This window comes from Rhinatrema bivittatum, chromosome 7 (genome assembly GCF_901001135.1).
Source record: "Rhinatrema bivittatum chromosome 7, aRhiBiv1.1, whole genome shotgun sequence".
In the NCBI taxonomy this organism is placed as follows: domain Eukaryota; kingdom Metazoa; phylum Chordata; class Amphibia; order Gymnophiona; family Rhinatrematidae; genus Rhinatrema; species Rhinatrema bivittatum.
In genome coordinates this window covers 100,517,587-100,545,444 of record NC_042621.1, presented here as the reverse complement: position 1 = coordinate 100,545,444, position 27,858 = coordinate 100,517,587, and the positions used below count along the sequence as shown (strand labels likewise).

The 27,858-nt window shown below is 45.3% G+C and overlaps 1 protein-coding gene across 3 annotated transcripts in view; it reads left to right on the top strand.

Moving 5' to 3' along the window:
* The window catches only part of CFDP1 (craniofacial development protein 1), a 210,633-nt gene that overhangs the window by 23,551 nt on the left and 159,224 nt on the right, over window positions 1-27,858 (top strand). For all 3 annotated transcript variants that reach the window (XR_003857743.1, XM_029608805.1, XM_029608804.1), the window contains exon 2: window positions 18,690-18,810. Coding sequence is in view for 2 of the 3 variants with exons in the window: in XM_029608805.1 (XP_029464665.1) it covers window positions 18,690-18,810 (121 nt within the window). In the remaining variant the exon portion in view is untranslated. The remainder of the gene's footprint in view (window positions 1-18,689; window positions 18,811-27,858) is intronic.

Below are 27,858 nucleotides of genomic sequence, written 5' to 3'. Positions count from 1 at the left end.
GCTGGACCTGGCTGGGGGGCTGGCTGTGACTTCTGCACTCGAGGTTGCCTGGATTGGCCTTTTTGGTAAGGCTTAGAAGGCCGACCCCTGGGCGCCGGGGAATAGTATCTACTTTGCCAGTATACTTGTCTCTTGGAGTTTCTCCTAAAAGATCTTTAGGAAGAGAGATCAGAAGGCAGTAAGGAGAGCTGGTGTAGAGTCTCTTGGTGGTCCTTGAGCTGCGCCACTGCTTCTTGAATCTTTTCTCCAAAAAGATTATCTCCCGCACAGGGCAAGTCAGCTAACCTGTCCTGTACCTCTGGTCTGAGGTCTGAAGACTTTAGCCAGGCCCATCTCCTCGTACTAATTCCTGCCGCCAATACTCTGGAGGCGGTGTCGAAGATGTCGTATGCCGACCACACTTCATGTTTGCCAACATCTAGACCTTTTTGTGCTAGGGCATGAAGCTGGTCCTGGAATTGCAGAGGTAAAGCTTCAGCAAATTCCTGAATCTTCGTGAACAGGGCCCTGTTGTATTGGGTCATGTACAATTGATAGGAAGCAATGAGAGAGATGATCATTGACCCATGGAATACACGCCTTCCAATTGCTTCAAGAAATTTCTGTTCTTTTCCTGGGGGAATGGAAGAGTGAGGTTTGGAGCATCATGCCCTCTTCTGGGCCGACTCCACAACTACTGAGTGATGATCTGATTGAGTTTTCTGGAAGCCAGAGGCTGACTGAACTAGGTAGGTGGCATCTGCCTTACGGTTGACCGGTGCCACAGAGCCAGGGTGCTCCCAATTTCTCTTTAAAAGGTCCAAGAGGATTTCATGAATAGGGATAGACATGATTTTCTTAGGAGCATCGAGAAATTGGAGAAGCTCCAACATCTGATGCCTGGAGTCCTCTTCAGTCTGAAGCTGGAATGGAACCGTTTCAGACATTTCCTTTACAAAGTTGATAAAGGACAAATCCTCTGGAGGGGAACGCTTCCTTTCATCAGGAGGAGAGGGCTGTGAAGGCAGATCATCTGTCCAAGGATCGTAAGGCTCATCACCAGCTCCTATATGTTTATCAGAAGGGAGCAATGGTGTTATTCCGGAAGGCCTGGGCCTAGGCATCGAAGGCATTGATGGAGGCATTGGAGACATCGATGCAGGCACAATGGAATCGTCGACATCGATGGTTGTGTCGGAGGCAGCACTCCGGAGGGTGGAATGGAGATCGGTGTTTCTTCTTCCGATGACAAGGGTATCGGTGAGGAAGGAATCGGGGCCATCGGTTCCCTTGGATCCGCCGATGGAAGGGCACCGAGTAGCGCATCCATTCTTGCCAATAGCGGTGCGAGCACCATGGGTATTGGATCGGTGGCCGGAGCAGGAACCGGCACCAGCATCAATGGAGGTTTGAACCCCTGGAGTGCTTTACCGATGGCCTCTTGGATCATCCAATCCAATTCCTCACGGAAACCTGGGGCATGGATACCCGGTTCCGGAGTAGGAGGCAGCACTGGCGTAGCTGGAGGGTCCACCGGTGAAAGTGGAATCGTGGCTCCCGGCCCCTGTCCAGGTGGGGAATGCCTTGGTGACCCAGAGACAGAAGAGGATGGGGCCTTTTCTGTACGGGAATTCTTTGTCGGTGACTCAGACGATGTCGATGCCGAGGGCTTACCTGTAATCGGTGGCCTGAACTTTACGATGGCGGTATCGATGTTTTTCTCGATGTTCTCCTCTGTCTTTTTCCTGAGGAACAGAGGGGGTTGACACCCGCGGAGTCGTTGAAGCCGGTCGGGCAGCAGCGGTTTCCCGGTGCTGGTGCGAAGTAGACTGCACTGGTTCAGACGACTTTGAAGCTATCGATGGAGTTGGGGGTTTTTGGCCGAAAGAGAAGTCCCATCTTTTCCAGCCGAGCCTTGCGACTTTTGGTGTCATTTGGGCACATTTGAGGCAAGTAAGGACATCATGGTCGGACCCCAAACACATCACATAGACCGTGTGAGGGTCAGTGATGGACATTGTTCGAGTGCAGTCGGGGCACCAACAGAAACCCGACACCATGGGCTTGACAAAATTTGGCCGCGGTGTGGTCGATGGCCAGTAGGCCGCGAGGGAAAAACTCGACGGGAATTGACCGCAAGCAGGAAAAAAAAACTTACCGTTCGACCGTCGAGTAAAGATATCGATAAGGGGACCCCTGTGGGGTAGAAATTTTTTAATAAAGTTCCGTGAGGAAAAATTCCTGTCAGGAGCTCCTTAACCCGTGTAGCTACCGCTGTGCGGAAAAAAAAGAAGACTGAAGGGGGACCCCTGCTAGATGCAGGGTTGGTGCTATCCTGGGCATGCCCAGTAGGTGCCAGTCAAAGTTCTGGAAACTTTGACAAAAGTGTTCCCTGATTGGGCTCCATCCTAATGATGTCACCCATATGTGAGGACTACCATCCTGCTTGTCCTGTGAGAATCCCACTCACACTAACCCCATGACCTTTGGGGCAGCATCATTCTCAATAAGTTCTTTTACTGGAGCTTTCCCAAATGAAGAGTTACCCTTTTGGTTGACAGGGTGTCCTCCCTCTAGTAGGCTACCAGAACCCTTCTCTTCAGCTTAGAACCTTTCCTGTTCTTTACGTCAGAAAATCTATGGCTACCTCATAAGCCCTGTCTCCTCTCAGGACCCACAAAATAGCACCTAACAGATTCCAGGGGGTATCTTATATAGAGTCTCCCCCCATTTTATCATTCCCCAAGGTGGGGAAACTACCTCCTCTCATTACTAACATCTCCTAAATCACATAATCCTTTCCAGCACCAGTTCTTTCCATCTTCCTTGCATCCCTCCCTAATAGGAGAATTGCAAAGCACACAGCCCTGTAGTTTGCATGAGCTCTGCACTAGCAGAACTCTCTGACCTCTTACTGAGGAGCAGGATCCCTGTAGAAACCTAGAAGCATTTAGTGACTCTAGGTAGAGTTAAATTTAGGTGTAACATTTCTGCATGGAGGTAACCTACACAGAGCGGCAGTTACTACCAAAAATAACTTGCTGGGCAGACTAGATGGACCATTTGGTTTTTATCTGCTGTCATTTATTATTTTACTATGTCTTAAGGATTTTAGAGCAATATCCCTGTGTGAGATTATCCATAGCTAATAGGTATATACAGATCCACAACCCAGGCCAGAACAGAGGGGTAGGAGCCAGTCTGTTAATGTCTGCCTGGGCCCAAGCAACAGCAGGCTTAATCGCTGCCTGCTTTTAGGCAGTGGGGAATCTCTACCCTACACAACTCCCTGAATTCTCCTCGGTTCTCACACAGAAGCTGACACGGTGTTAGAGGTGCATAATAATGAGGCTGCGTAGTGGCTAAGTGATGTGGCTCCAGTTAGTAGCAGAACCTGTCCCCCCATATCAGCTGGAGAAAAGTGCCACCTATTCTATGCACTCAAAACTTAGGGTGCTACCTAGTGCGGATAATTTGTAGACCTAATTTGCCAGCATGTACATGTAACAGAGTAAGCCTCAAGTGAGGCTGCCTTGTGTGGAAGGCTCTGTCTAGTTACCAGGATATGTTCTACAGATAAGTGGTTATGTAGGCTTCTGTATTGAAAAGAAGAACCTCTAATAGGGGTTCTGGCAGGCCTCTTGCCCTGCCCCCAGGAATCAACATGCACACAGTCCTGCCCCCAACCCATTTATCTGTAGAACCTGAAAGCTGGCATGTGAGCGCCATTGGCCCTCTCCCTCCCGCCCCCCCCCCCCTAAAAACACCACAGCCTCCTTCGCAGCTTAAGCTCTTCCAAACAGGCACACCCCCAAATACCAGTACAAATAGGGCCCACTCAGGTACTGGGTAAGAGAGCCAGGGGTGTGGGGGAGGTGTATACTACAGGCAGATACGTACTCAACTTGCAGCGTGCCACAGCATATCGGAATTCAGGTGCTTCCAATTTTCACCCCAACCCCATGCCCCTTTGACTCAATGAATAAATAGTGTCCGGCCAAGGTGGAATATTAGGTAACAAAGTATGAGGGCATTTTCTCCACTTCCTACACATTCACATATCTGAGGCATCCATCATAAAGTGTGGAAGCAGGCTTGGTTCTGTCAAAAGCCAGTCTGTGCTAAATGTGTGCACACATAGTGTATGCTCTGGTGTATGCATTGTTGTGGTAAGGAAGGGAACCATGAGCCCGACATCACCTCCAGACACGGATATAGACAGAGATTAACACAGCACGTCACTCACCCAGATGAACCAGACCCGCATATCTGTTCTGATGTTGTTTTGTACCTACTACCTCCAGTACTTTGCTTATCTAACCATGCCCAATTGGGAGGTTCCTGAATTGTTCGTCATCAACTATCAATGATGTCTGGGCCAAGCTTGTCTCTACCTTCTATTGAGTTTGTCTGAGTTATTACTCCTCACAGAACATTATCTACACCTGACAGCATGATAGATATCGGTCAGAAGCATATATGATAACTAAAATGTCTGAGTTACAGACATGGGCCCCTCCAGCCCTCAGGTGGTCCTAAATGCTTTCTTTCTACATAACACTGAAAGTGAACAAGCCAAAAGGCCTACCACATGATAGCTGTGGGAGCAGTTGTCCTATATATTTAGCACAGTGCCAGGCTTTAGATTGAGGCTGGTTATTGGGTCATGAGGTCATCAGCTGATAACACCTTCTCTAGCCTTAATACTAGGCACGGAGCAGATGAGTGAGAGTCTATCAACTCACATACCTTGGTCTTGATATCCACAATGTCCAAAATGCTCAAACACCATAGGAGACACTTCCTATGTTGGCCATAAGTCTCAGCAGCCATGTGGACAAGCAAGAGCCTCAAACCAGAAAAGACCTGAAAGATGGCGATTCTACTTGCAAAATGACCATTCTGCAAGCTTCTCTCCCTGGGAGTCCTCAGCCTTTGTGCTTTAAGAGTGGCCACAAATAGGATAAGGAGTGTAACTGCTACTACCAATTGGAACAAACAAACTACTCTGCCTATTTTCTAAGTACCAACATAAAGCAGGACAACATGACTAGCCCTGAGCTGGATAGGCAAAGAGCCATGCTGTGTCCTGACATTTCTATATTTCCCAGTGGCTACCTGTGACATGTCAGGCTAGGTAAATAGCTTCTTAACACAGCTTTGCCTTGATGGTTACCTGGCATGTGGGTGTTATTGTAGTTATCACTAAATATACTCTCACCTAAACATTTTAGAGATGACATTCAACTATAAGTGAAGGCATGACACCATCCTATTCCCAATCCAGCCTTTAGATAGTCATACCAGAATTCTTGTCTAACCTCTCTGAGCAGCTAACATAACCAACATTGCAGCCCAAGGGCCAAGGCCCTCACCATTTGTACATGAGAGTTGACAGTTTGCCTAACTAGATGTAGCAGATGTAACCCCTATGAGTTATGCTAGCTTGCAATGACATGTGATTTCCAAAAGGCTGTAAGTGAAGGGCTGTTAGGTGAGCCCTCATTGTGTCTTTGCAGATCCATTTGACACTCTGCATCTGACATACATGTGGATATTGTCAGATGCACACAAATGTCAGCTAGAGAATTTGGCTGTAACATGGCGAGTCTGTGATTGATGATTGTAAGTGACAACTTGTAGCGTCAGGTTGTGCCTTTAAGCAGCTGAGCTACTTGTGTTTTATATGACTTCTAGAGCACTTGGCTCCATATCCTAGCCCTGCTGGAGTTCCATCATACTTAGGCCACTATCTCACCAACATTTATTTATTTATTTTTATATACCGACATTCGATTTGACATATCACATCGGTTTACATTCAGGTACTGTAGGTATTTTCCTATCCTCAGAGGCTTACAATCTAAGTTTGTACCTGAGGCAATGGAGGGTAAAGTGACTTGCCCAAGGCCACAAGGAGCGACAGCAGGACTCGAACCCTGGTCTCCTGGTTCATAGCCCACTGCTCTAACCACTAGGCTAGTCCTCCTCAACATGTGAGGGCTAGGCCAGGGTCCAAGGTGTAGCTGACGCAAACAAGAAGGCGCAAGCTTTGTCAAGCTCTGTACATTGTGTTGGCAGTCCTACACGAAGGCTTTGGTGAGACATGACTCCTTTTGCCTGACAATCACTTAGGGTAGCCACATCTCATTGTTAGACAAAATGCACAAGAAATAAACCTACTACAGTCTATTGCACCTATTGCTCCATTATGACTATGTGGCCTAACTAGGCCTAAGTGGTTTCTTTGACAGACTGACCCAGACAGAGGACCTGCGAGTAAAAGAAAAATAGAGATGATATCAGCTCAAAACATTCTGCTGGGCTCTCTTCCATGGATGGGAAAGGAATAAATGAGGACTAACGGGCAAAGTAGTGTGGTACAACGCTTTGCCAAAGCTGGCTGCCAGCCTGTGTTGTCTCCCCTGCTTCTGCGGGGGAACATGGGGACGATCTGGAATGATGACTACTGGGATACCATGCTTAGAGCCAGATTATGGAAGACGCAGCTGAGCAGAACTATCTCAGTGATTCTGGGTTGGGCATACAGTAAAGTTCCCCCTGCTTTGTCCAAGCAGCGAAATCTACTTTTAAGAACTCCAAAGGTGAATTCTGTGAGACACAGGTAGAACATAAGGCCTCGTTGTACCTCGTCTTCGCTGGTGTGTTGGGAATAGTAACTGGTGTGAGAAGCCACATCCTGCAACCGTATCCGGAATCTCCTGCGGCAAAGAGAACGGCTGCATCATTCAAACCACCGTGACTTTGTGATCTCGCTGCCAACATACAGCATGCTATAACACACTGGAAGCTAGGCTCTAGCCTGACATGAGCCTTAATAGGCTCTTGCCAAGCCCAAAGTCCATGCCACCCTTCACTGTGATACTATATAAATGCAATTGTGCTTGCTTATGCTGCGTCAGATCTTCCTGAATGGGAAACAGCTTCTAGGGTTCCTATACAATGTGTCCAGGGCACTCCCAATCAAGCTATTGCTACCTGCTTCTAGCACTCATCTAACTCTGAAACTGTATATCACATCTGACACACATCATTGCAGAAATACAGCAACCTCCTGGTAGGATTGTGCTTGTCCCTGGCTGTTCTGCAGTATGTCGTCCAGAAATACACATTTGTCTGACATGACACAGTGACTATGATAGGGTCAAAATGGACAGGCTCCAGCTTCTCTCTAACCTGTGTGATGGTAAAGACAAATTGTGACTGACATCCTGGCTGACAGATTATTAACAGGGCACATCTGACCTGGGAGTTCCTACACTGTGGACACAAGGGTTTTGATTAATAAGTGACATTTCAACAGCTCCAAATGGGAGGGTTTGAAAAGGCACTTGCCTAAAGTAAACCAGTAGAAAGCATTGTAGTGCCTAGTAACAAACAGAGCGTTGGGGCAAATGCATAGTTTGGGCACGCAATATTAGCAGGCCTCTCTGGCATGGGGAGAGAAAGCCAGGCCCTGGCTCGATGGCTTGTAGACCTAACTGTACAAGCCGCTTTTCATGTAACTGATGCTGTTACATCCCTGACAGCCCCCTGTGTCAGTGCTGAAAGCTGGAAACACATAACTGGAGAGGGACTAAAAAAAGAAGCATTGTTCTTACCTGTAAGCCACCGTAGAGGCCATCTTCAAAATTTTAAATGGGGCAGCTCGCCTGAGTATAAAGGAATTGTGCATGGCTTCCAAGTACCTGACGACTATGTCAAGGATATAGGTTCCCTGTTTAGGGGAGTATGGTAAGCTGCTATGGTGCTTAAATGTACTCTGAGTGAGGCAATGGCTAGGTCTTTGCTGTAGAGTAGATGGAGGTAAGCCAGAAGATGTTGTGGTGGGCAAGTGAGTGGGTCTATACCCGCCGTTGAACACCAAGATGCATAGCGTGACCACTTTCGTTGGTAGCTGAGTCTAGTCTATGTTTTCCTGGAGGAGACTAGTATATCCTGAAGAGGAGGAGCGATGTTCAAGTTTTGGAAAACGAGCCTTTCAATCTCCATGCCATGAGGTGCAGTGAAGAATGAAGTGGATGAAGTAATGATCCGTTCTCCTGGGTAAGTAGCTGAGGGCTGTTGCCTAGGGGAATTGGATTGTGCTTTGACAGCTGCATCAAGTAACTGTACCATGGTTGACTTGGCCACGCCGGGGCAATGAGAATCAAATCTGCCTGGTCCTCGATGCATCTTTGGACCGTGCGAGAGATGAGTGGTATCGGAGGGAATGCGTACAGAAGACCCCGAGACCAGTTTATGAGAAATGCGTCTTGAGCTATTCGGTGTGGGCTTGGATACACTGAGCAAAAATTCTTCACTTTCCTGTTGTGTTCTGTCGCGAAAAGGTCGATATAGGGGAGAAAATGCGGTGTGCTATTTCCTGATGTAGTTCCCATTCGTGGGGATGAAATATTCTGCTCAGTTTGTCCGCGCTGGAATTTCTGATTCTGGGCAAGTAAGTTTCTAGTAGGGAGATAGACCTGTCGTGAGCCCATTCCAGGATCTGGACTTCTGCTCTGCAGAGGTTCCAAGAACCTGACCCTCCTTCCTTGATTATGTAAAACATGTGTCTTGGTTGTCTGTGTGAATCATCACAGTTTTCCCTTGCAGGGATTCTTCAAAGGCTCGTAGGGCATTCCGTACAGCTTGAAGTTCCAGAAGGTTTATGTGTTTGCGGTCTGTAGTGGACCAAAGTCCCTGAGTTTGAAAGTCGTCTAGGTGAGCTCCCCATCCTTTGTGAGAGGCATCTGTGGTGAGTATTATTTGATGCGGGGGAGGTCGTAGAGGTGATCCCATTAGTAGTGTTGATGGGAGTAGCCACCATTATAGGTCTCTTTTCATGCTGATCATCAGTTTGATGGGAGTCGACAGTGGATGAAGGAATTGGGTCCATTGGTGTTTCAGACCCCATTGTAAATGACACGTGTGGAGACTTGTGTGAGGGACTACATAGATAGATGTTGTCATGTGTCCTAGAATGGTAAGGATTTGGCGAGCCGGAACTAACGTGCTGTGTAGTAGGACTGAAGACATCCAATCATTCATTGGATTCAAGGAAGGGAAGAATGGACTTGAGAGAAGTCATCTTGAATTTCTCCTTGTGGAGGAATTTGTTGAGCGCACGTAGGTCCAAGATTGGACATAGTCCTCCTGACTTCTTGGGAATAAGGAAGTATTGTGAATAGAAACCGAGATGAGGTTGTGGAGAAGGTAGTTCCCAAATGCACTTTTGTTGGAGGAGCATCTTGATTTCCCGAAGGAGAGGGCCCTGATGTGCTGTTTAATGTTTTTGAGGAACTAAGTGTAGGAGGGTCAGGAAGGATGTGAAGTGGAGAGAGTAACCCTCCTTTATTATAGTCAGGACCCATTGATCGGACGTGATATTGTTCCTGGCTGGGAGGAACATGGATAATCTGTCTCCTACCACAGATGTCTGAGCCGGTGGCGAAAGTAGTTCTAAAAACCCTGCTGGGTCTTTGAGGGTTGAGAATCTGTTTGTGGATGGGCCTGTTGAGGGGCTCTGGCTTGCTGTCACGGACCCTGTGGTTGGTAAGGCTGCTGTCTGGCAGGTTGATATGGTGGAGGTCTGTAATATGAGTATGGCTTGTAGGTCCTGGAATAGCTGGGCTTCCGGTAATCCGAGTATTGCTGCCTAGATGACGAAGGCTGATGAGGAGACATCAGTGACAGCACTGCTGTCTTTTGCTTTTTTAGCTTGGTTACTGTCTCGGTGAACTTGTCCCCAAACAGATTATCAGGGTGGCATGGCAGATTGGCTAGCTTGCCATGCACGTCGTCCCTGATGGCATTGGATCTGAGCCATGCAAGCCTCCTTGCTGCTATAGAATTTGCCGAGGTCTTGGAGAAAATCTCGAATCCCTCATAAATGGAGCGAAGGAGGTGTATGAGACCTTCTTCCATGTTATAATAGTCTATGGGTATGCTGGAGTCTGAGGATCCATGTGGTAAATGAGGCCTCAGAGCTTGCAGGTTTTCAAAGAAGTATTGTGCAATGAAAAACTGATGATTCTGAATTTTTGCATTAAGCGATTGATATGCTTTCTTTGCGAAATCATCAAGGGCTTTTGCATCTCGAGTTGTTGGAGTGTTCGAGTGCAGTCTGGATTTCCTTGCCTTTTGCATCGCAGATCCAACTACTATAGAGTTATGTGGTAGCTGAACTGTGGAGTAAAAGGGTGAGTCCCTCATACGATATTTGAGGTCTGTTTTCCTCGACGTCGGTGGAGTAGAGAGAGGGGTGTCCCATGTTTTCTCCATTACCCCATTTAGCACCGAATGTTGTGGAAGTGCTATGGGTTCACTGCGATTGTCAAAAATCTTTAGGATCCCCAACATCTCTTGGCGATGGTCTGGCAGTTTCCTCGTTTCTACGTTTAATAGTAAACCTACCTTTTCCAAGAATTGGGAATAGGTAAGGTCTTCTGGAGGAGAAGCGGGTTCAGGCGGGACCTCAGCTGGGTTTGATGGATAGCCTGTAGATGAGTCTCCTGAGGAAAATGTGTCTGAGATGCCTTCCATAGGCGATGCAGGCCTCTGTGGTTGGTCTTTAGGTGATGGTCCGGGAATAGAGGGGTCCTCTGGAACACGTGGCCTTTCTGTTGGAATAGGCGATGGTAGCTGATTTGTTTGCTCTACCGATTTGTAGGAATTGAGACAGTATTGTTGTTGTTTGTGATATAGCCTGTGAAGCTAACCCCGAAATAGAAGGCGTGTTTCCAAAGGCGGTAGGGGAGCCAGTAGTGAAGTAGCACGTGGGCTCCTGGGATGCGGAATGATTGGTGGAGGTGATACGACTTTATGAGAGTGAAGTGCAGTACAGTATGGGGTCGAGACACTGCAGATGGTTCCGAAAGCACATCCGAAGAAGACAAGCTCCCTGAGAACCTTGGCGGAGAGAAATCTTGGTCAGAGTCTACTACCAGAAGAGGTGACGGTTCCCTGGGTCTTTTATGGCCTGTTATATGCTTTTTTAGCTTTGGCTGCATCAGTGGAGTTGGCTGCGTTGGGCTGTGAGAAACTGCGCTGATACGCATCGGTGGTGCATCAGTCGATGCAGATGCGACGCTATTTTTTCGGTGCGTTGGTGCATCGATGCTTTGTGTGAGATCTGGAGCTATGGTCGTCGGTGAGTTGATGACTTTGACGCAGCAGGCGGCCGCGGTGTCACAGACGCATCCCCCGCGCCATGCTTCGATTTTTGATGAGGCATCGGCGGTGGATGTTTTACCCCGGGGGGGGGGGGGGGCTACAGAAGAAGCCCGTCGATGAGAGGGGGACTTCTTCTTTCATTTTGGGCTTGGGGATGATCGAGTTGAGGCCTCAGAAGGGGCATAAGAGCCAGATGAAACTTCTTTCAGTTACGGAATCTTGGCAGCGTGTTGGCACTGAGCTCTTGGGGACATACGGCCGCAGTCCCCGCAATTTACCTGGTCATGGTCAGGACCAAGGCAGAGATAGCAAGATTTGTGGCTATCAGTGACCGACATAATCTTACCACAGGCACAGAATTTGAATCCTGGTCGAGGTATCTTGATGTTAAAGCCTTGTCCTTTGGTTTTTGAAAATGTTGTTTGTTTGTTTGTTTGTTTTTTTACCTCAAGTAAATCTCAGAGGAGAAAGGAGCTCCGCGTGCGATCAGTCTCGCTGAAAAAAACAGACTGAGGAGCCTCAGGCAAATGCAGGAAGATACAAGAGGGAACACCTGGCTGAAAGACTTTGCTAATCTTAGAGAGCTCCGCCACCTAGTGGCACGGAAGACGTACCCAGACAGCATGGCTAATTCATCTGCTATCTACAGAAAACACTGTTTACGGTAAGCAAACTTGCTTTTCCAAGAACGTTGGGAAAGTTGGCAATGGCATAAAACTTTCTTCAGTTCCATCAAGTCCTGCCTTTCACAAGGAAATGTTATATACCGATTAATGCGGCTACGTACAGCTGTTATTATCTGACCCAGAAAGCGGGAAAAAGAGGTTTGGGACATTCCCCTGATGACAGTGACTGTTGTTTAAAGAGCCAAGTGCCAGGTAATACAGGGTGCACAATTAGTTTGAGGCCCGGTATGGTGTGGGGACCTTCAATGACCGGCTCCAGATCCTCTTTGAGTTCTTGATATAATTCCATGATAGCCTTGAGAGCTGAGGCAATACCTGGTAGCCCCTTGTTCCTCTGGCATGGCCAGCAATGTGAATTGTGGATGAAAGATGGGCTCCCTGTATCTCTGCTATGCCTTCCTGCTTGGTAAGCCCTGCCATAGGCCAGGATGCTCTAATGGCAGGGCTAGCAGTTCTGGCTCCGGTGCAGGAACTTCCCTTGGAGAGGTTTGAACTTCCCTTGCCTGTTATTGGTTCTTGTTCTTCTCATCGCCTAGCAGCCTGAAGCAGCCAGTATCTCACTACAAGTAAACTTCCCTCTAACACTGTAGCTGTAGGAAGACAGGGCAGGTAAGAAAAGGTGTTTTATTGGCCCAGGAGGTCTTTGTACATGTGTCTGAGAGAAGGCCTCATTTTATTGTATGCGATAATAGCTGCAATCTGTGATAACGGCTGCAGTTGCATGGTAAAATCTTTTTCTCCCTACCGCAAATAAAGGTGCTAGTTCCCACATTGTCTGTTATTTCACTGCAAAATGCGGTAGGAGACCCAAGTTTGCATAATTTTTAGCTTTCACATGCTCATATCATCATACATATCATATACAGAATTCTACATAAAGCACTCACTATAATCCACAAATCCATCCACAAGCAGCTCACACTAGACCTTCAGACCCCTTTCAAACACCGCTCTTCGGAAAGACCCATCAGAGAAGCATATAAAGGAACCCTTCAAGTCCCACCTACTAAAGCCACCCGTCTAAAATCCACCAAAGAACGTTCCTTCTCCACAGCAGGCCCTGTCCTCTGGAACAGACTACCGATTGACCTAAGACTAGAACCCTGCCTTCATACCTTTCGAAGAAAACTTAAGACGTGGCTTTTCCTCCAAGCCTTCCCCTAAGTCAAAATGTCACGTCGGACTCAGACCAAGGAATGGGATGTTTACTAATCTCTTAACCCGTCATATATTATTTATATGTTGTTAATTCCGCTCTGCCTACTTCCTGGCTACTATAGCCCCCAAGTTCAATGCCCTTGTTATATGTAACTTTGCTTGTTTCGGCCTTCTTGTTTGGTTACAATTGTTAATCCCCTAAGTTCCATGTAAACCGGCCTGATGTAAATTCTATTTGTGAAGTCCGGTATAGAAATATATATTAAATAAATAAATACTAATGTGAGCCGTTATGAATATAGCACATCTATCGCATGTTAAACTCATTTATCGTGCAATAAGGCCCTAAACGCGAATGACCCTATATATGAGCAATCAACTGTAAGCCAAAACCTAGCCTTTAAAACTTAGATGCTCTGAGTTTACATCCATAGCAATAAATACCTATGGCAGGTGTCCTCCTGACTATGTATCTTATTTTGCAGAAGGATTATCTGAAGGACTGCATTTATAATTACCAATACAAAAATGTTGCAGATAGTGATAGGAAAACAACCCTGCCACAAGTATCCATCTATACCAATAGATGTTTCCATGTTTTTATATATTTGTGTTATGAAGGGTTGTTGTTAGTTATTCATGATCACAGTTTCTCCAATATTGGTGAAACCATCCATTTCTGGATACATACTTTAGCCACCATCAGTAGCTGTTCTACAGTTTTTGACTTTCCTTTGGGATAAGGAAAACTCAGGCCAATGAAGTAAGTGAAATACTTGAAGTTCCAGGGATAAAGAAAGATTGAAGATTTGGCCAACAAACCTTTATTTTGTTGTGGGCTTTAGCAAACGGAATATAACAGCCAGTAAGAGAAAAATCTTTAGTCTTTTATTAAAAGATATCCCTGCTGAGGAAATCAGTGCTTACCAAACAAAGCAGTGTAAACCTTCAGCTCAGCTCTTCTGAGCCATTACACTCATTAAATATGTCACTGTCTCTAGCTTACACCAATGAGTTTGTTTGCATAATATTTTTCTAATTGGTTGACATAATTTTATCTCTTTTATGCTAATAAGAGTGGGTTCTTGTAAGTCATATGATTTTTTTTGTCAATTTAGCTCAGAAAGCAGAAAAGAAACTCACTTCTGATCCTTAATATAGTTTTTTACCTTTAATATACTTTTTAGCATTTCAGCAGCTTTTGCTGTTCCTATAATCCTGATCAGTGCAATCTCATTGTTGTATTTATCTTTATTTCTTTACTGCCACCAGATTAGTCTGGCTTTAGATTTTTTATATTCTGCTTTTATATTCATAGAAAACCTTCTCAAAGTATAGCAGGAATATAACAGTAAAGGAAACTACTTCTAACTGTGTATATACAAATTTAGATTTATTCTAATTATGAAAATGTTAGAAACATTTTTGTAGTTTTAGACATCAGATAATGTATTAAACAAGAAGTAAACAAGCCTTATTGTATTATTATTTACAGTGTACACAATAGCTACAGTATAAGTAGCTTCTCTCATAATATTGTCTAGGGATCTTTAAGGGTAAAATAGAGGAAATGTGGAGCAATTCTAAATTCCTGTCTTTCATCTCTGCATTGACACTTACTCTGAATCATTCTGATGGGCTAAATCAGTAGCTTCAGGAATATAAGTGGGGAGACATACTGAATATGCAGAGCTGTCGTCTTCCTTTAAGCTTCTCTTTGTCTCTGAAAAAGTTCAAAAGTGCTTTTTAAAAAATGCTTTTAGATGCCTTGAGATACAGTTGAGGACACTTGTCTTTCTAATTGTATATATGTTTAAATTCTGTCTCATAAAAGGACTTCATATGCAACATCCTATATGAATATCCAGACTATAGAACATAGACCCTAAACAGTCATGGCTCTTTTGTAGTACTTAGCAGCAGATGTCCATCTGTAGTATTTTTGTTTGTCACTGTCTGCAGTTTCTTCTGTTGAAGCCGGCATATTGCCTGCTGTTCGGATTCTCTCAGCAGTTATCAATCTTCACCCTATCACTAGTCCATTGTATTATATTTGAACAAATGCAGAAACTTCGATCAGTTTTCAGTCTTTTTGTTATTAAACAATCATTTTCAGTATTTGCATTGTTAATATAACAAACAAACAAAAGAATCAGTTACTCCTTCATCACTCCACAAATGCACCCTTACAGTTTCATAGATCTAAAATGCTGGTTACAGCGGCACGACTACAATCTATGCATGAAGGATCTCTTGCCTCCATAATTTCTTTAACATTCACTAGATATTTTGTAATTAGTCATGTCATTTGAAATCTGTTCAGTGCGTTAAAGGACAGTTCCTTTTACAAAAGCCACAATGGATAACTTCTCAAGAGTTCCAGATCTCAGTCCAGTCGTCTTCCGTTTGGCCCATGTTTTCCAGTTGGTTTTTGTGTTCAGTGCAGCATATAATAATGTGACTAGGCCAGAACCCTTTACCAAAGTGTATATTAGTTGTTCAGGGAGTTAAGATGCTGTACTGTGTGATGACATTATATTGTTTTGACTGCATATCGTTCGGTGGGAGTGCAAGCATGGTAAATTGTTTTACTTAAAATATTTTCTGCATGTAAATACAACTTGATGAAAACTGCAACCAGGGGGAAAGTGCCTGTTCTTATGTTATTATCCTAACAAAGGCAATATGTATATAGATACCTGAATGGTTATCCCATTAACTGTTTTTGGACATTGTAGTCTCATCTGCGTATCCATATCTACTACTTTCCCTCTCTAGGTGCCTTGTTGCCAATTTTATTCTGTATTCCGCCCGCTTTCAAACTTTGTATTGGACAATTGATGCAGGCAGATAAAACCAACATGGCCATGTTTTGGCATTTCTTGTATTTGTGATTTATGTATTGCATTTTATTTATATTGAATATAATTTTATCTGGCTGATCTGTCTTCTTTGATTGCCTTCTTATACTGCCGCTCCTCCACCTCTCACACACGTTTTGCGGTGGTATTGCCTCTTTCTTGTCAGTACTTCTGATGTATGAGTGCTCTAAAATACAAATCCTGAAGCTTTGATATGGCAGTGTGCTTTTTAACATGGGTGTACTTTGAAAATGTCTTGTGAAATAAGAAGCTCATGGAATGTAAGTGTGGGAGGTAGAATGACACATCTAGTCTCTATGTATTTGCAGTGTTTATCCCATTCCCTTTTGAATTCACTTACTGTCTCCATTCTCACCATCTCTTTCGGGAGGGCATTCCAGGTATCCACCACTCTCTCTCTGTGAAGAAATATTTCCTGACGTTGCTTCTGAGTCATCCCCCCCTGGAGTTTCATTTTGTGACCCCCTAGATTTTCAGCAGAAAAGGTTTGAAGTTAGTGCATTATTAAAACCTTTCAGGGATCTGAAGGTCTGTATCCTGTCTCCCCTTCACCTTCTCTCCTCCAGGGTCCTTCAGCCTCTCCTCATAAGTCTTCCAATGGAATAAAGCCAAACACTTTTGTTATCCAGATCTGTTCAAGACAAGGTTATTATATCCTTTGAAAATAATTTGTCTGTAACATACGCTACTGCTCTCACTCACACGTCCACCCACCTGCTCACACACAAACACTTGGCTATTGCATGCACATCTAAACTTCTCTATCAAGGTCTCAGCCAGACAAAAGGTTTGTACCCATGAGCATGGAGCTTGTGAAACACAACATGAAATTCTCTTTGTAATACCCTGTTTAGTTGCAGATTTGGCTTGCTGGCTCAGCACACTTATTTACTTTGGAAGTGGCTTGGGCATTTTTAGGTCAGTTACCAACTGGAGACATTTAATGTTTATGGTCAAGAGGAATTGTTTGATGCTTTATACCAGAGCTTTCCAAACTTTTCATGTTGGTGACACACATTTTAGACAAACATAATTTCACGACACAGTAATTCAGTCTACTAGCAAACCAGAGGTTAAAGGTTAAACAAACGAAATGTATTTCGACAATTTATGTATGTTTCCTTAAATATATACATAATAAAATGTTTCACGACACAACCTTTCATTTATATTAAAAATATATAATATTCCAAGATTGTTATTTTTATAATTTATGAGTAACAATAATAAAACAAATTGTCTGTCCTCCACACTCTCATCTCTTTCCCCCCCAAGCATATGTCTGGCCCCCACACACATCTCTCCCCCCCCCAAGCACATGTCTGGCCCCCACACACTCATCTCTCCCCCCCCCCCCCCAAAGCACATGTCTGGCCCTCACACTCATGTACCTCTTCTTTTTGATTGTTACCAGTTAAATGCTTCACTCCCTTCAGGGTTCAGTCAGTACTCCTCGTGGCCAGGCCTCATCGGCAGCAGCAGCCAATGACTGGGACAGCTGAGCTCAAGTCCCACCCACCAAGCCCAAAAAAAACATGATTGACAGCAAAAATCTCCCAATAATAAGCAACCCACGAACTGAAAAAAACCCCAAAAACGTGAAGCTCTAGGAAAAAAAAAAGCCCAAACTTGCGTCGTAGTTGACCGGGCTTGCGCAACACATCTGCACAGTGCAGGTGACACACAGTTTGGAAGACTCTGCTTTATACTAAGCAGGCATAGAACTCTTACATTACCTTGTCATAATGAAAATGCTGGAATGTCTAGGAGTAGTCCGATGTCACTTCGGAATATGTAAGCGTGAAATCACTGCATTTCTTCACCAGGAGAATTATACTAATAAGGGCTCTGTTGAGACTTTTGTTTTCCTTTGCAGTGAAGTTTTAGTGACATGCATAGCTTGTTACAAAGGCCTGATGTTTCCTGGTTGAAGAGAATGGAAGTGAAAAGGCTTGCTAATTTGCTGTTCATGTTAAGGATAGTTTTTCGTACATTAAGGTTGTTATTAATGCAACAATATGTCACAGTCTAGGTTGTTATATGGGGGGAGGGCAATTACAGTTTAAATGGGAGGGATGGCACCCTTACGCATCATTGAGTGACTTCGGCGCCCTTGAGGCTTTACTGATGTGGCTGTGGCCTTGAGGGTTTCTTTGGGTAGTGGGCCTATGGGAGAGGGAAGAGCTCTTGGTATGGGCAAGGGAAAGCATGTAATGCTTATTTCGATTTAGCATACTGGAGAGCACATAAGTTTACTATTTCAAAAGGTATCGGTAATGTTTGTGTAGTTAATTAATGGACCACTTCGCTCTGTAAGGGACACGGTGCATTCTAAAACAAATTGGTGAAAGTTCTACGACTATTGGACTTGCCACAGATCGGAGATGGCGACCCCCATTAATTGTGACGTGGAATGTAGCTGGATTAGGCACCTCAGTCAAACGGGGAAAAAGTGTTGGCATATTTGAGCAGATGAAAAAGTATTATGGTCTTCCTTCCGGAAACCCCTTTGTTAAATAAAGAACATCTTAAGTTGAGGGATCTTTGAAGCAGTTTAGAAATGTTTGTGTCTGTAAGCATAGATGGTAACTTATAATAAACTATGGGACATTGGATATGCACTAATGTCCAGCAGTAGTGCTGTGACTTTCATCTTCAGTACTACTTAGTCATTGAAAGGAGAAAATGAAGAAACCTTCTCTTTAAGGATGGTGTGTGACAGAGTGGTTGTTTTATAGTCTGTGAATGTCTGCCTGCTAGGGGACATCCTTTCGTACCAGTCACTTACCAATTGGCTCTGTCTGTGCAGGGGAGGATTACAGTGAGGACGATGTGAACGAGCTGGTGAAAGAAGACGACCCTAATGAAGATGAAGAAGATGTACCTAAAGGCAGAGGCAAAAAGAGAAGCAGTAAAAGTGCTCTAGTAAGGTGAGTACCCAACATCTCTTGATTAGCTACAGAGTATGAGGGGTTGCTTTGTGGAGTAGAGAGAGGCATAATAGTAATGGAGGAATCTTCTGTTATTATAACATTTATGCTGATGTATATACCGTATCATCATGACTCTTCAGAGTCTGACAGACTGAATTATGTAGTGTTAGTTTGACTTGAGATGTTTGTTTACTTCTGTTTTGTCTTTTTTTATTTTGCTTTTTCTGCAGGTCTTCTGCTTTCTTTCCATTGCATGGTTGTTTGTTGTTTTTATTTTTTTGTACGCTTTATATTCTGCCTTTCCATAATAAGCCCAAGGTGGATTACAACAGCCCTCTTAACTCTTCCTCTGTGACTAAGAAGGGCTGCTGGCATCATAATTGTGGCAGAAATGTCCATGGGCTCTTATGCCGAAGCAGTATCCACAGCAGACTTGTTTGTAGCTCTTGAGGAATGGAATTCGCCACGTCTGTGTTACAGTGATCAAGTAACTGCAAGAATGGATTTTAGATGAGCAGCATTCCTTTTTCTATGTGTATGAAGTCCAGCTGTATCTTAGTTGATTATAAATTTTCTAGTGCAAATGAAGGCCTTCATAATTGTTTTGAGGAAATTAGGCTATGGATATTTACTAACAAATTGACTTTGAATGCAACAAAGATGAAGTTTTATGTTTTGTAGTTATTTCAACCATTGATTATTGTAATTTGTTATATATTAGTTTACTTCAATATACTCTGAGAGCTCATTGCAAGATGCGGCAGCACGGGTCGTTATGGGTGTGAGTCTTCGTAATCACATGTTCCCATTGGCTTCCCATTATATGTAGAATCAGGTTTAAGATCATTTTATTTGTTTTTAAAAGTATTCATGATTTGGCTCTAGTACATTTTAATTCAATTTTAAAGATTTACCAACCTATTTGAAATTTAAAATCTTCTTAATTTTTATTAATGGTTCCTTCAGTTCATCAAGTGATATTTTCAGAATCTAGGGAGCATTTATTTTATGTATCTGGGCCTTGCTTATAGAGTGAATTGCCTGGAGAAATTACAACTGAAACTTCTGTTGTAAGATTTAGAAAATTATTAAAAGCTCATTTATTCCAAAAAGCTTTTAGGCAGGTTTAATTGGGCTATAGATATTGCTTTTTTAAATCACTGGGGATGAAATCTTATTTATAATGTCAGTAGCTTTTATTTGATATGGGGTATTTTTGATTTACCATTTTATAATAGGCTGTTGGTGGGGGGGTTTTTTTTGTTTTTTGTTTGTTTTTTTTTAAAGCAGACCAAGATAAGCAAATGACAGCAGTATAAGTGTCTAGATTTGTTTGTTTTTAGATTTTTTTATATGGAGTATTATTGGTTTTATGGTTTGTGTATTTGTGTTATTTTTGTGATTTTATGTTTTTATGGGTATAAACTACCTGTTATTGTAGATAGACCTTGGATCAGAAAGGTCTCCCAGTAGAAGAACGTCCCCCTGGTGTAGCTGGAAGTGATCCTGTAGCAAGGACCTGCTCTCCAGGTGATGTATTGTCCTCTCACACTGAGGACAAGTCTCCCAGGGCTACTGCCCAGGAGGGAAGGGTTAGGCCGGCCATCATAGTTGGTGATTAGATTATTAGAAATGTGGTTAGCAGGGTGGCTGGTGGATGTGAGGACCGCTTGGTAACTTGCCTGCCTGGTGTGAAGGTGGCAGACCTCACGCGTCACCTAGATAGGATTATAGACAGTGCTGGGGAGGAGCCAGCTGTCGTGGTACATGTGGGCACCAACGACATAGGAAAATGTGGGAGAGAGGTTCTGGAAACCAAATTTAGGATTTTAGGTAGGAAGCTGAAATCCAGAACCTCCAGGGTGGCATTCTTTGAAATGCTTCCTGTTCCACGTGCAGGTCCCCAGAGGCAGGCAGAACTCCAGAGTTTCAATGCGTGGATGGTGCAGGGAAGAGGGATTCAGCTTTGTAAGGAACTGGGGAAACTTTTGGGGAAAGGGGAGACTTTTCTGAAAGGATGGGCTCCACCTTAACCAGAGTGGAACAAAGCTGCTGGCACTAACTTTCAAAAAGGAGATAGAGCAGCTTTTAAACTAGAACAAGGGGGAAAGCAGTCACTCTGCAGTGCATGGTTCGGAGAAATGTATCCTTGAAGGATACTAATGAAACAGGAGAGTTAGGGCATCCCAACAGAGAGGTTCCATTAAAAGCAAACTTTTCTAGCGTGTAGCAGATGGACTCAGGACCAATGGGTATAGTGTACTCCTGTTAGCAGTTGAAGATGGATCAGATTTCAATCTGACATCAGCCCCTAGTGCATATACCCCTGCAGGAGGTGCAGCTCTTCAGTATTTTCCGTCTCCATAGCAGTTAGGGACTATCTGCACGCTCTCACAGCGTTTGAACCAAATCCAAAGAAGAAAACCAAAATCACCGGAGGACCCTCATGCCCCAGGACCCTCTAAGCCTAGGCACAGGCTCCCACCACCCAGAAGCCCCATCTACGGGGACATGGATTTCTCCAAAGAGGAAGTCAAGCCCCTGGAAGAGGGGGAACTCCCTCAGGGACAGAGCCACACCGAACCATGAGACGCTTCTTCACAAAGGACGAGCTCCCGGACCTCGTATCCCAGTGTCTAACGGAACTCGCTATCCCGGGCCAAGGCACCTCGGGGGAACCTAGAACGAACCCCCTGCTGGAGGGCCTTCGCCAAATGTCCCGCCATTTTCCTCTCCTACAGGCGGCACAACAGCTAATTGACCTGGAATGGAATGCTCCAGAGTCCACATTCAAAGGGGGATGAGCCTTGTCAGCCATGTACTCCCTGGACCCAGCGACCAAGGAGCTTCTGGCATGCCCTAGAGTGGACGCCATAGTTTGCGCGGTCGCCAAGCACACTACCAGCCCAGTGGAGGGAGGAGCGGCGCTCAAGGATGCACATGACCGGTGCCTGGAAGCCATCCTAAAACAGTCATTTGAAGTTGCAGCCATGTCCCTGCAGATTGCGGCCTGCTGCACCGTGGTGACACGTGCCTGCTTATCCCAAGCCAGGAACAACACCCCGGGAGAAGACATGGAACCAGCAGTATCATTCCTCACTGACGCTGCCTCCGACCTAGTGCGCACAGCAGCCAGAGGAGGGTTGTCCGCAGTGGCGGCCAGGAGACAATTCTGGCTTCGAAGTTGGTCGGCTGATGCCTCTTCCAAGACGCGCCTCACGAGGATGCCCTTCAAAGGATCCCTCTTGTTCGGCAGCGAACTAGAGAAACTGGCCAACAAATGGGGCGACTCCCCATTACCACGCCTGCCGGAAGACAAGACGAAGAGAAACCAGCGTCCCTTCCACAGGTCCTCCAGGGGCAGAAGCTCACAGCGTTTCAACCCTTACAAAAGCAACTATCAAGCCCCCCGCCATATGGGCAGGAACCAGTCCTTTCGGAACAAGCACAACAAGAGGGGAACCAGCTCAGGGACAGGCCCCAGCCGCACCCCACAATGAGAATCAGCCGACCCATCCAAGGGAAGAAGCCATAGGGGGCAGACTAGCCTTATTCTACCGCAGATGGGTCGAGATAACGTCGGACAAGTGGGTCCTAGCCATCATCCGAGAGGGGTACAACCTGGATTTCCTTCGAACCCCTCTGGACAGATTCATAGAATCCCCCTGCCACGACCTCCTCAAGAGGGCGGCAGTGGAAGCTACTTTATCCAGACTTCTGGCCCTCGAGGCCATAACATTACTCCATCTACTTTGTCGTACCCAAGAAAGAGGGTACATTCAGGCCTATCCTGGACCTCAAGTCGGTCAACCGCCACCTAAGGATCCCCCACTTCCGCATGGAAACCCTACGATCTGTCATACATGCAATACAACCAGGGGAGTTCCTCACATCCTTGGATCTTTCGGAGGCCTACTTACACATCCCAATTCATCAGGAACACCAGCGTTACCTACGCTTCAAGGTCCTGGATATTCACTATCAATTCCGGGCACTACCCTTCGGGTTAGCCACAGCACCCCGGACGTTCACCAAGGTGATAGTAGTGGTGGCGGCAACACTGAGGAGAGAAGGGATCCTCGTTCACCCTTACCTAGACGATTGGCTGATCAGGGCAAAGTCACCGGAGGAAAGCCACCAAGCAACCAGCAGAGTCATAACACTACTGGAAAGCCTAGGATGGGTGGTCAACACAAACAAAAGCTCCCTACAGCCCTCACAATCACTGGAATACCTAGGAATCCGATTCGACACCAAGGAAAACAAGGTCAGCCTGACCCCCTCAAGGAGATCAAAACTGTGGAACCGGCTGCAGACCTTGCTGAGCGCTCCTCGTCCCACAGCATGGGACTACCTGCAAGTTCTCGGGCTGATGGCATCCACACTGGAAGTGGTGCCATGGGCGCGAGCCCACATGAGGCCCCTACAACGCTCACTCCTATCGCGATGGAGCCCACAGTCCCAGAACTACACCGTACGTCTACCACTCCCGGGCAGAAACCAGACCCAACTACGGTGGTGGCTGCAGACCAGCCACATGAGCCGGGGATCAAGACTATCCTCCTCAGCCTGGACCCTGCTCACCACAGATGCCAGTCTACATGGATGGGGAGCACGCTGCGAAGAGTTAACCGCCCAAGGACGGTGGAGAGCAGAAGAGGCGGGATGGAACATCAACCGCCTAGAAGCGCGGGCAGTCAGACTAGCCTGCCTGCAGTTCACCCACAGACTCCGAGACAAAGCGGTCAGGGAGATGTCTGACAACGCCACGACTGTGGCCTACATCAACCGACAAGGCGGAACCAGAAGCCAACAGGTGTCCCTAGAAATAGACCTCCTGATGGCGTGGGTGGAAGCAAATCTCCAGGAGATCTCCGCCGTCCATATCGCCGGGAAAGACAACATCACGGCAGACTTCCTCAGCAGGGAAAGTCTAAACCCAGGAGAATGGAAGCTGTCGTCCACCGCCTTCCAGATGATAGTGAGTCGGTGGGTAACCCCAGACATGGACCTCCTAGCAAGCAGATCCAATGCTCAAGTACCCAGATACTTCAGCCGCAGGTGAGATCCGCAGTCCCAGGGGATAGATGCCCTGGTACAGACCTGGCCACCAGGGACCCTGCTATACACCTTCCCGCCGTGGCCCTTGCTGGGCACAGTCATACACAAGATACAGCGACACAGGGGACTAGTTCTTCTGGTGGCTCCAGATTGGCCAAGAAGTCCCTAGTACGCAGACATGAGAAGACTACTGGCAGGGAATCCACTACCCCTGCCCCCACACAGAGAACTGCTACAACAAGGCCCGATCCTTCACGAGGACCCAGTTCAATTCTCTCTTACGGTCTGACCATTGAGAGGGCCCGCCTGAAAAAGAGTAGATACTCGGGGGCGGTAATAGATACTCTCCTCCGAGCACGCAAGTTCTCCACATCTCTAACGTACATAAGGATCTGGAGAGTTTTTGAGGCCTGGTGCGAAGACCACAACGTCAAGCCATGCTCCCCTAATGTTCCCGTAATCCTGGAATTCTTACAGAACGGACTACAGAAAGGTCTGTCCCTCAACTCCATCAAGGTACAAGTGGCAGCATTGTCATGCTACAGCTCCGGGAGCAAGGTCGACAGCATAGCCTCGCACCCAGATGTATCACGCTTTCTGAAAGGAGTCAAACACATCCGCCCACCACTAACGTGGCAGTACCTCTATAGAACCTCAACCTCGTATTGGAGTTCCTAGCGGGATCCGCCTTCAGACCCCTCCAAGGCCTGTCCCTCCGTCTGTTAATCTTAAAGACTGTGTTCTTACTGGCTGTGTGTTTAGCCCGCCGCATCTCGGAACTACAAGCACTGTTCTGCCATGAGCCGTTCTTCAGACTCACCCCAGGGTCCATCCAACTACGCACGGTGCCCTCCTTCCTCCCCAAAGTGGTCTCACACTTCCACCTTAACCAAACCATCTCACTACCGATGATGGATGGCTTGAAGAATTTGGAAGAAGCCCGTAGTCTACGCCACCTCAACAATTGGCAGACTCCTATCCAGATACCTGGAAATGTCGGAAACAGTACAAAAGACGGACCACCTTTTTGTCCTTCACAGCGGAAAGAGGCAAGGAGAAGCAGCCTCGCGGGCAACCATTGCCCACTGGATCAAAGAAGTCATCAAGGCGGCCTACGTAGAAGCGGGAAAACCACCACCTCTACAGGTCAAGGCCCATTCTGCCAGAGCCCAGGCGGTATCCTGGGCAGAAACTAGAATGCTGTCACCTGCCGAGATCTGCAAAAGCGGCAACGTGGTCCTCCATCCATACCTTCTCCAGATTCTACCGTCTTGATGTGCAGGCTCAGGAGGACACAGCATTTGCAAGGGCAATTCTAAGTGGACCACGGGCAGCCTCCCACCCGGTTCGGGAGTAGCTTTTATACATCCCATTGATCCTGAGTCCATCTGCTACACGCTAGGAAATGGAGAAATTACTTACCTGATAATTTTGTTTGTCTTAGTGTAGACAGATGGACTCAGCATCCCACCCTTGTCTGCCGTTTTACATGGATTTTTGACAAGGAATCAAAGGTAAGCCATGTTTCATCTACCCAGGGCATCCACCCTGCCGAGTGTCGACTCCTTCCGGTTGAGTACAAGGGCGGTCTCCAGCAATAGTCAATCAACCTGTTCAAGTTAAATCAAGTTTAAACATTCTAACAAGTTATGAAGTTATTTAAGTTAATCATATTTTTAAGTTAATCAGTCAGTCACACATATATCCACAATGCTTTTCGAGGAGAATACTGAAGAGCTGCACTTCCTGCAGGGGTAAATATACTAGGGGCTGACGTGAGATTGAAATCTGATCCGCTTCCAACTGCTAACAGGAGTACACTATACCCATTGGTCCTGAGTCCGTCTACACTAAGGAAAACAAAATTATCAGGTAAGTAATTTCTCCAATAGTCCATGTGCCTGTATGTAAAAAATTACCGAAGCTAATGATTTCCGAATTATCCCTAACAACTGAAAAGCAGGTTATTAATACAAACAAAAAACACACTTTGAAATGTCTGTATGCCAATGCCAGAAGTCTAAGAAGTAAGATGGGAGAGAGTTAGAGTGTACAGCAGCAAATGATGAGATTGACATAATTGGCATCACAGAGACTTGGTGGAAGGAGGATAACCATTGGGACAGTGCTATATCAGGTACAAATTATATCGCAATGATAGGGAGGATCAACTTGGTGGGGGTGTGACACTTTATATCCGGGAGGGTATAGAATCCAACAGGATAAAGATCATACAAGAGACTAAATGCTCAGTAGAATCTATATGGGTAGAAATCCCATGTGTGTTGGGTAAGAGTATAGTGATAGGAGTATAGTACCGTCCACCTGGACAAAATGATATGCTAAGAGAAATCAGGGAATCTAACCAATTTGGCAGTGCAATAATAATGGAAGATTTCAATTACCCCAATATTGACTGGGTAAATGTAACACCAGGACTTGCTAGAGACATAAAGTTCCTGGATGTAATAAATGACTGCTTCATGGAGCAATTGGTTCAGGAACCAACAAGAGAGGGAGCTATTTTAGATTTAATTCTTAGTGGAACGCAGGATTTGGTGAGAGAGGTAACGGTGATGGGGCCACTTGGCAACAGTGATCATAACTAATAACTGGAAGGGGGACAGTAAGTAAATCTGCAGCTCTAACATTAAGCTTTCAAAAGGGAAACTTTGATAAAATGAGGAAAATAGAAATAAACTGAAAGGTGCAGCTGCAAAGGTTAAGTGTTCAACAGGCATGGACATTGTTTAAAAATACAATCCTAGAGGTGCAGTCCATATGTATTCCATTCATTAAGAAAGGTGGAAAGAAGGCAAAATGACTATTGTCATGGTTAAAAGGTGAGGTGAAAGAGGCTATTTAGCCAAAAAAAATCCTTCAAAAATTGGAAGAAGGATCCATCTGACGAAAATAGGATAAAACATAAGCATTGTCAAGTTAAGTATAAAACATTGATAAGACAGGCGAAGAGAGAATTTGAAATGAAGTTGGCCATAGAGGCAAAAACTCATAATAAAAACTTTAAAAAATATATCCAAAGCAAGAGGGAGACGGCTGGACCATTAGATGACTGAGGGGTTAAAGGGGCTCTTAGAGACGATAAGGCCATTGCAGAAAAACTAAATTAATTCTTTCCTTCCGGGGAGATACCAGTTCCAGAGATGGTTTTCAGGGGTGATGAGTCAGACAAACTGAACGAAATCACTGTGAACCTGGAAGATGTAGTAGGCCAGATTGACAAACTAAAGAGTAGCAAATCACCTGGACCGGTTGGTATGCATTCTAGGGTACTGAAGGAACTAAAAAATGAAATTTCTGATCTGTTAGTTAAAATTTGTAACCTATCATTAAAATCATCCATTGTACCTGAAGACTGGAGGGTGGCCAATGTAACTCCAATATTTAAAAAAGGCTCCAGGGGCAACCCGGGTAACTATAGACCAGTGAGCCTGACTTCAGTGCCGGGAAAAATAGTGGAAACTATTCTCAAGATCAAAATCGTAGAGCATATAGAAAGACATGGTTTAATGGAACACAGTCAACACGGATTTACCCAAGGGAAGTCTTGCCTCACAAATCTGCTTCATATTTTTGAAGGGGTTAATAAACATGTGGATAAAGGTGAACCGGTAGATGTAGTGTATTTGGATTTTCAGAAGGTGTTTGACAAAGTCCCTCATGGAGGCTTCTAAGAAAACTAAAAAGTCATGGGATAGGAGACGATGTCCTTTCGTGGATTACAAACTGGTTAAAAGACAGAAAATTGGTCAATTTTCTCAGTGGAAAAAGGTAAACAGTGGAGTGCCTCAGGGATCTGTACTTGGACCAGTGCTTTTCTATATCTATCTATCTATCTGTCTATCTATCTATCTATCTATCTATCTATATATGATCAGGAGAGGAATATGGCGAGTGAGGTTATCAAATTTGCGGATGATACAAAATTATTCAGAGTAGTTAAATCACAAGCGGATTGTGATA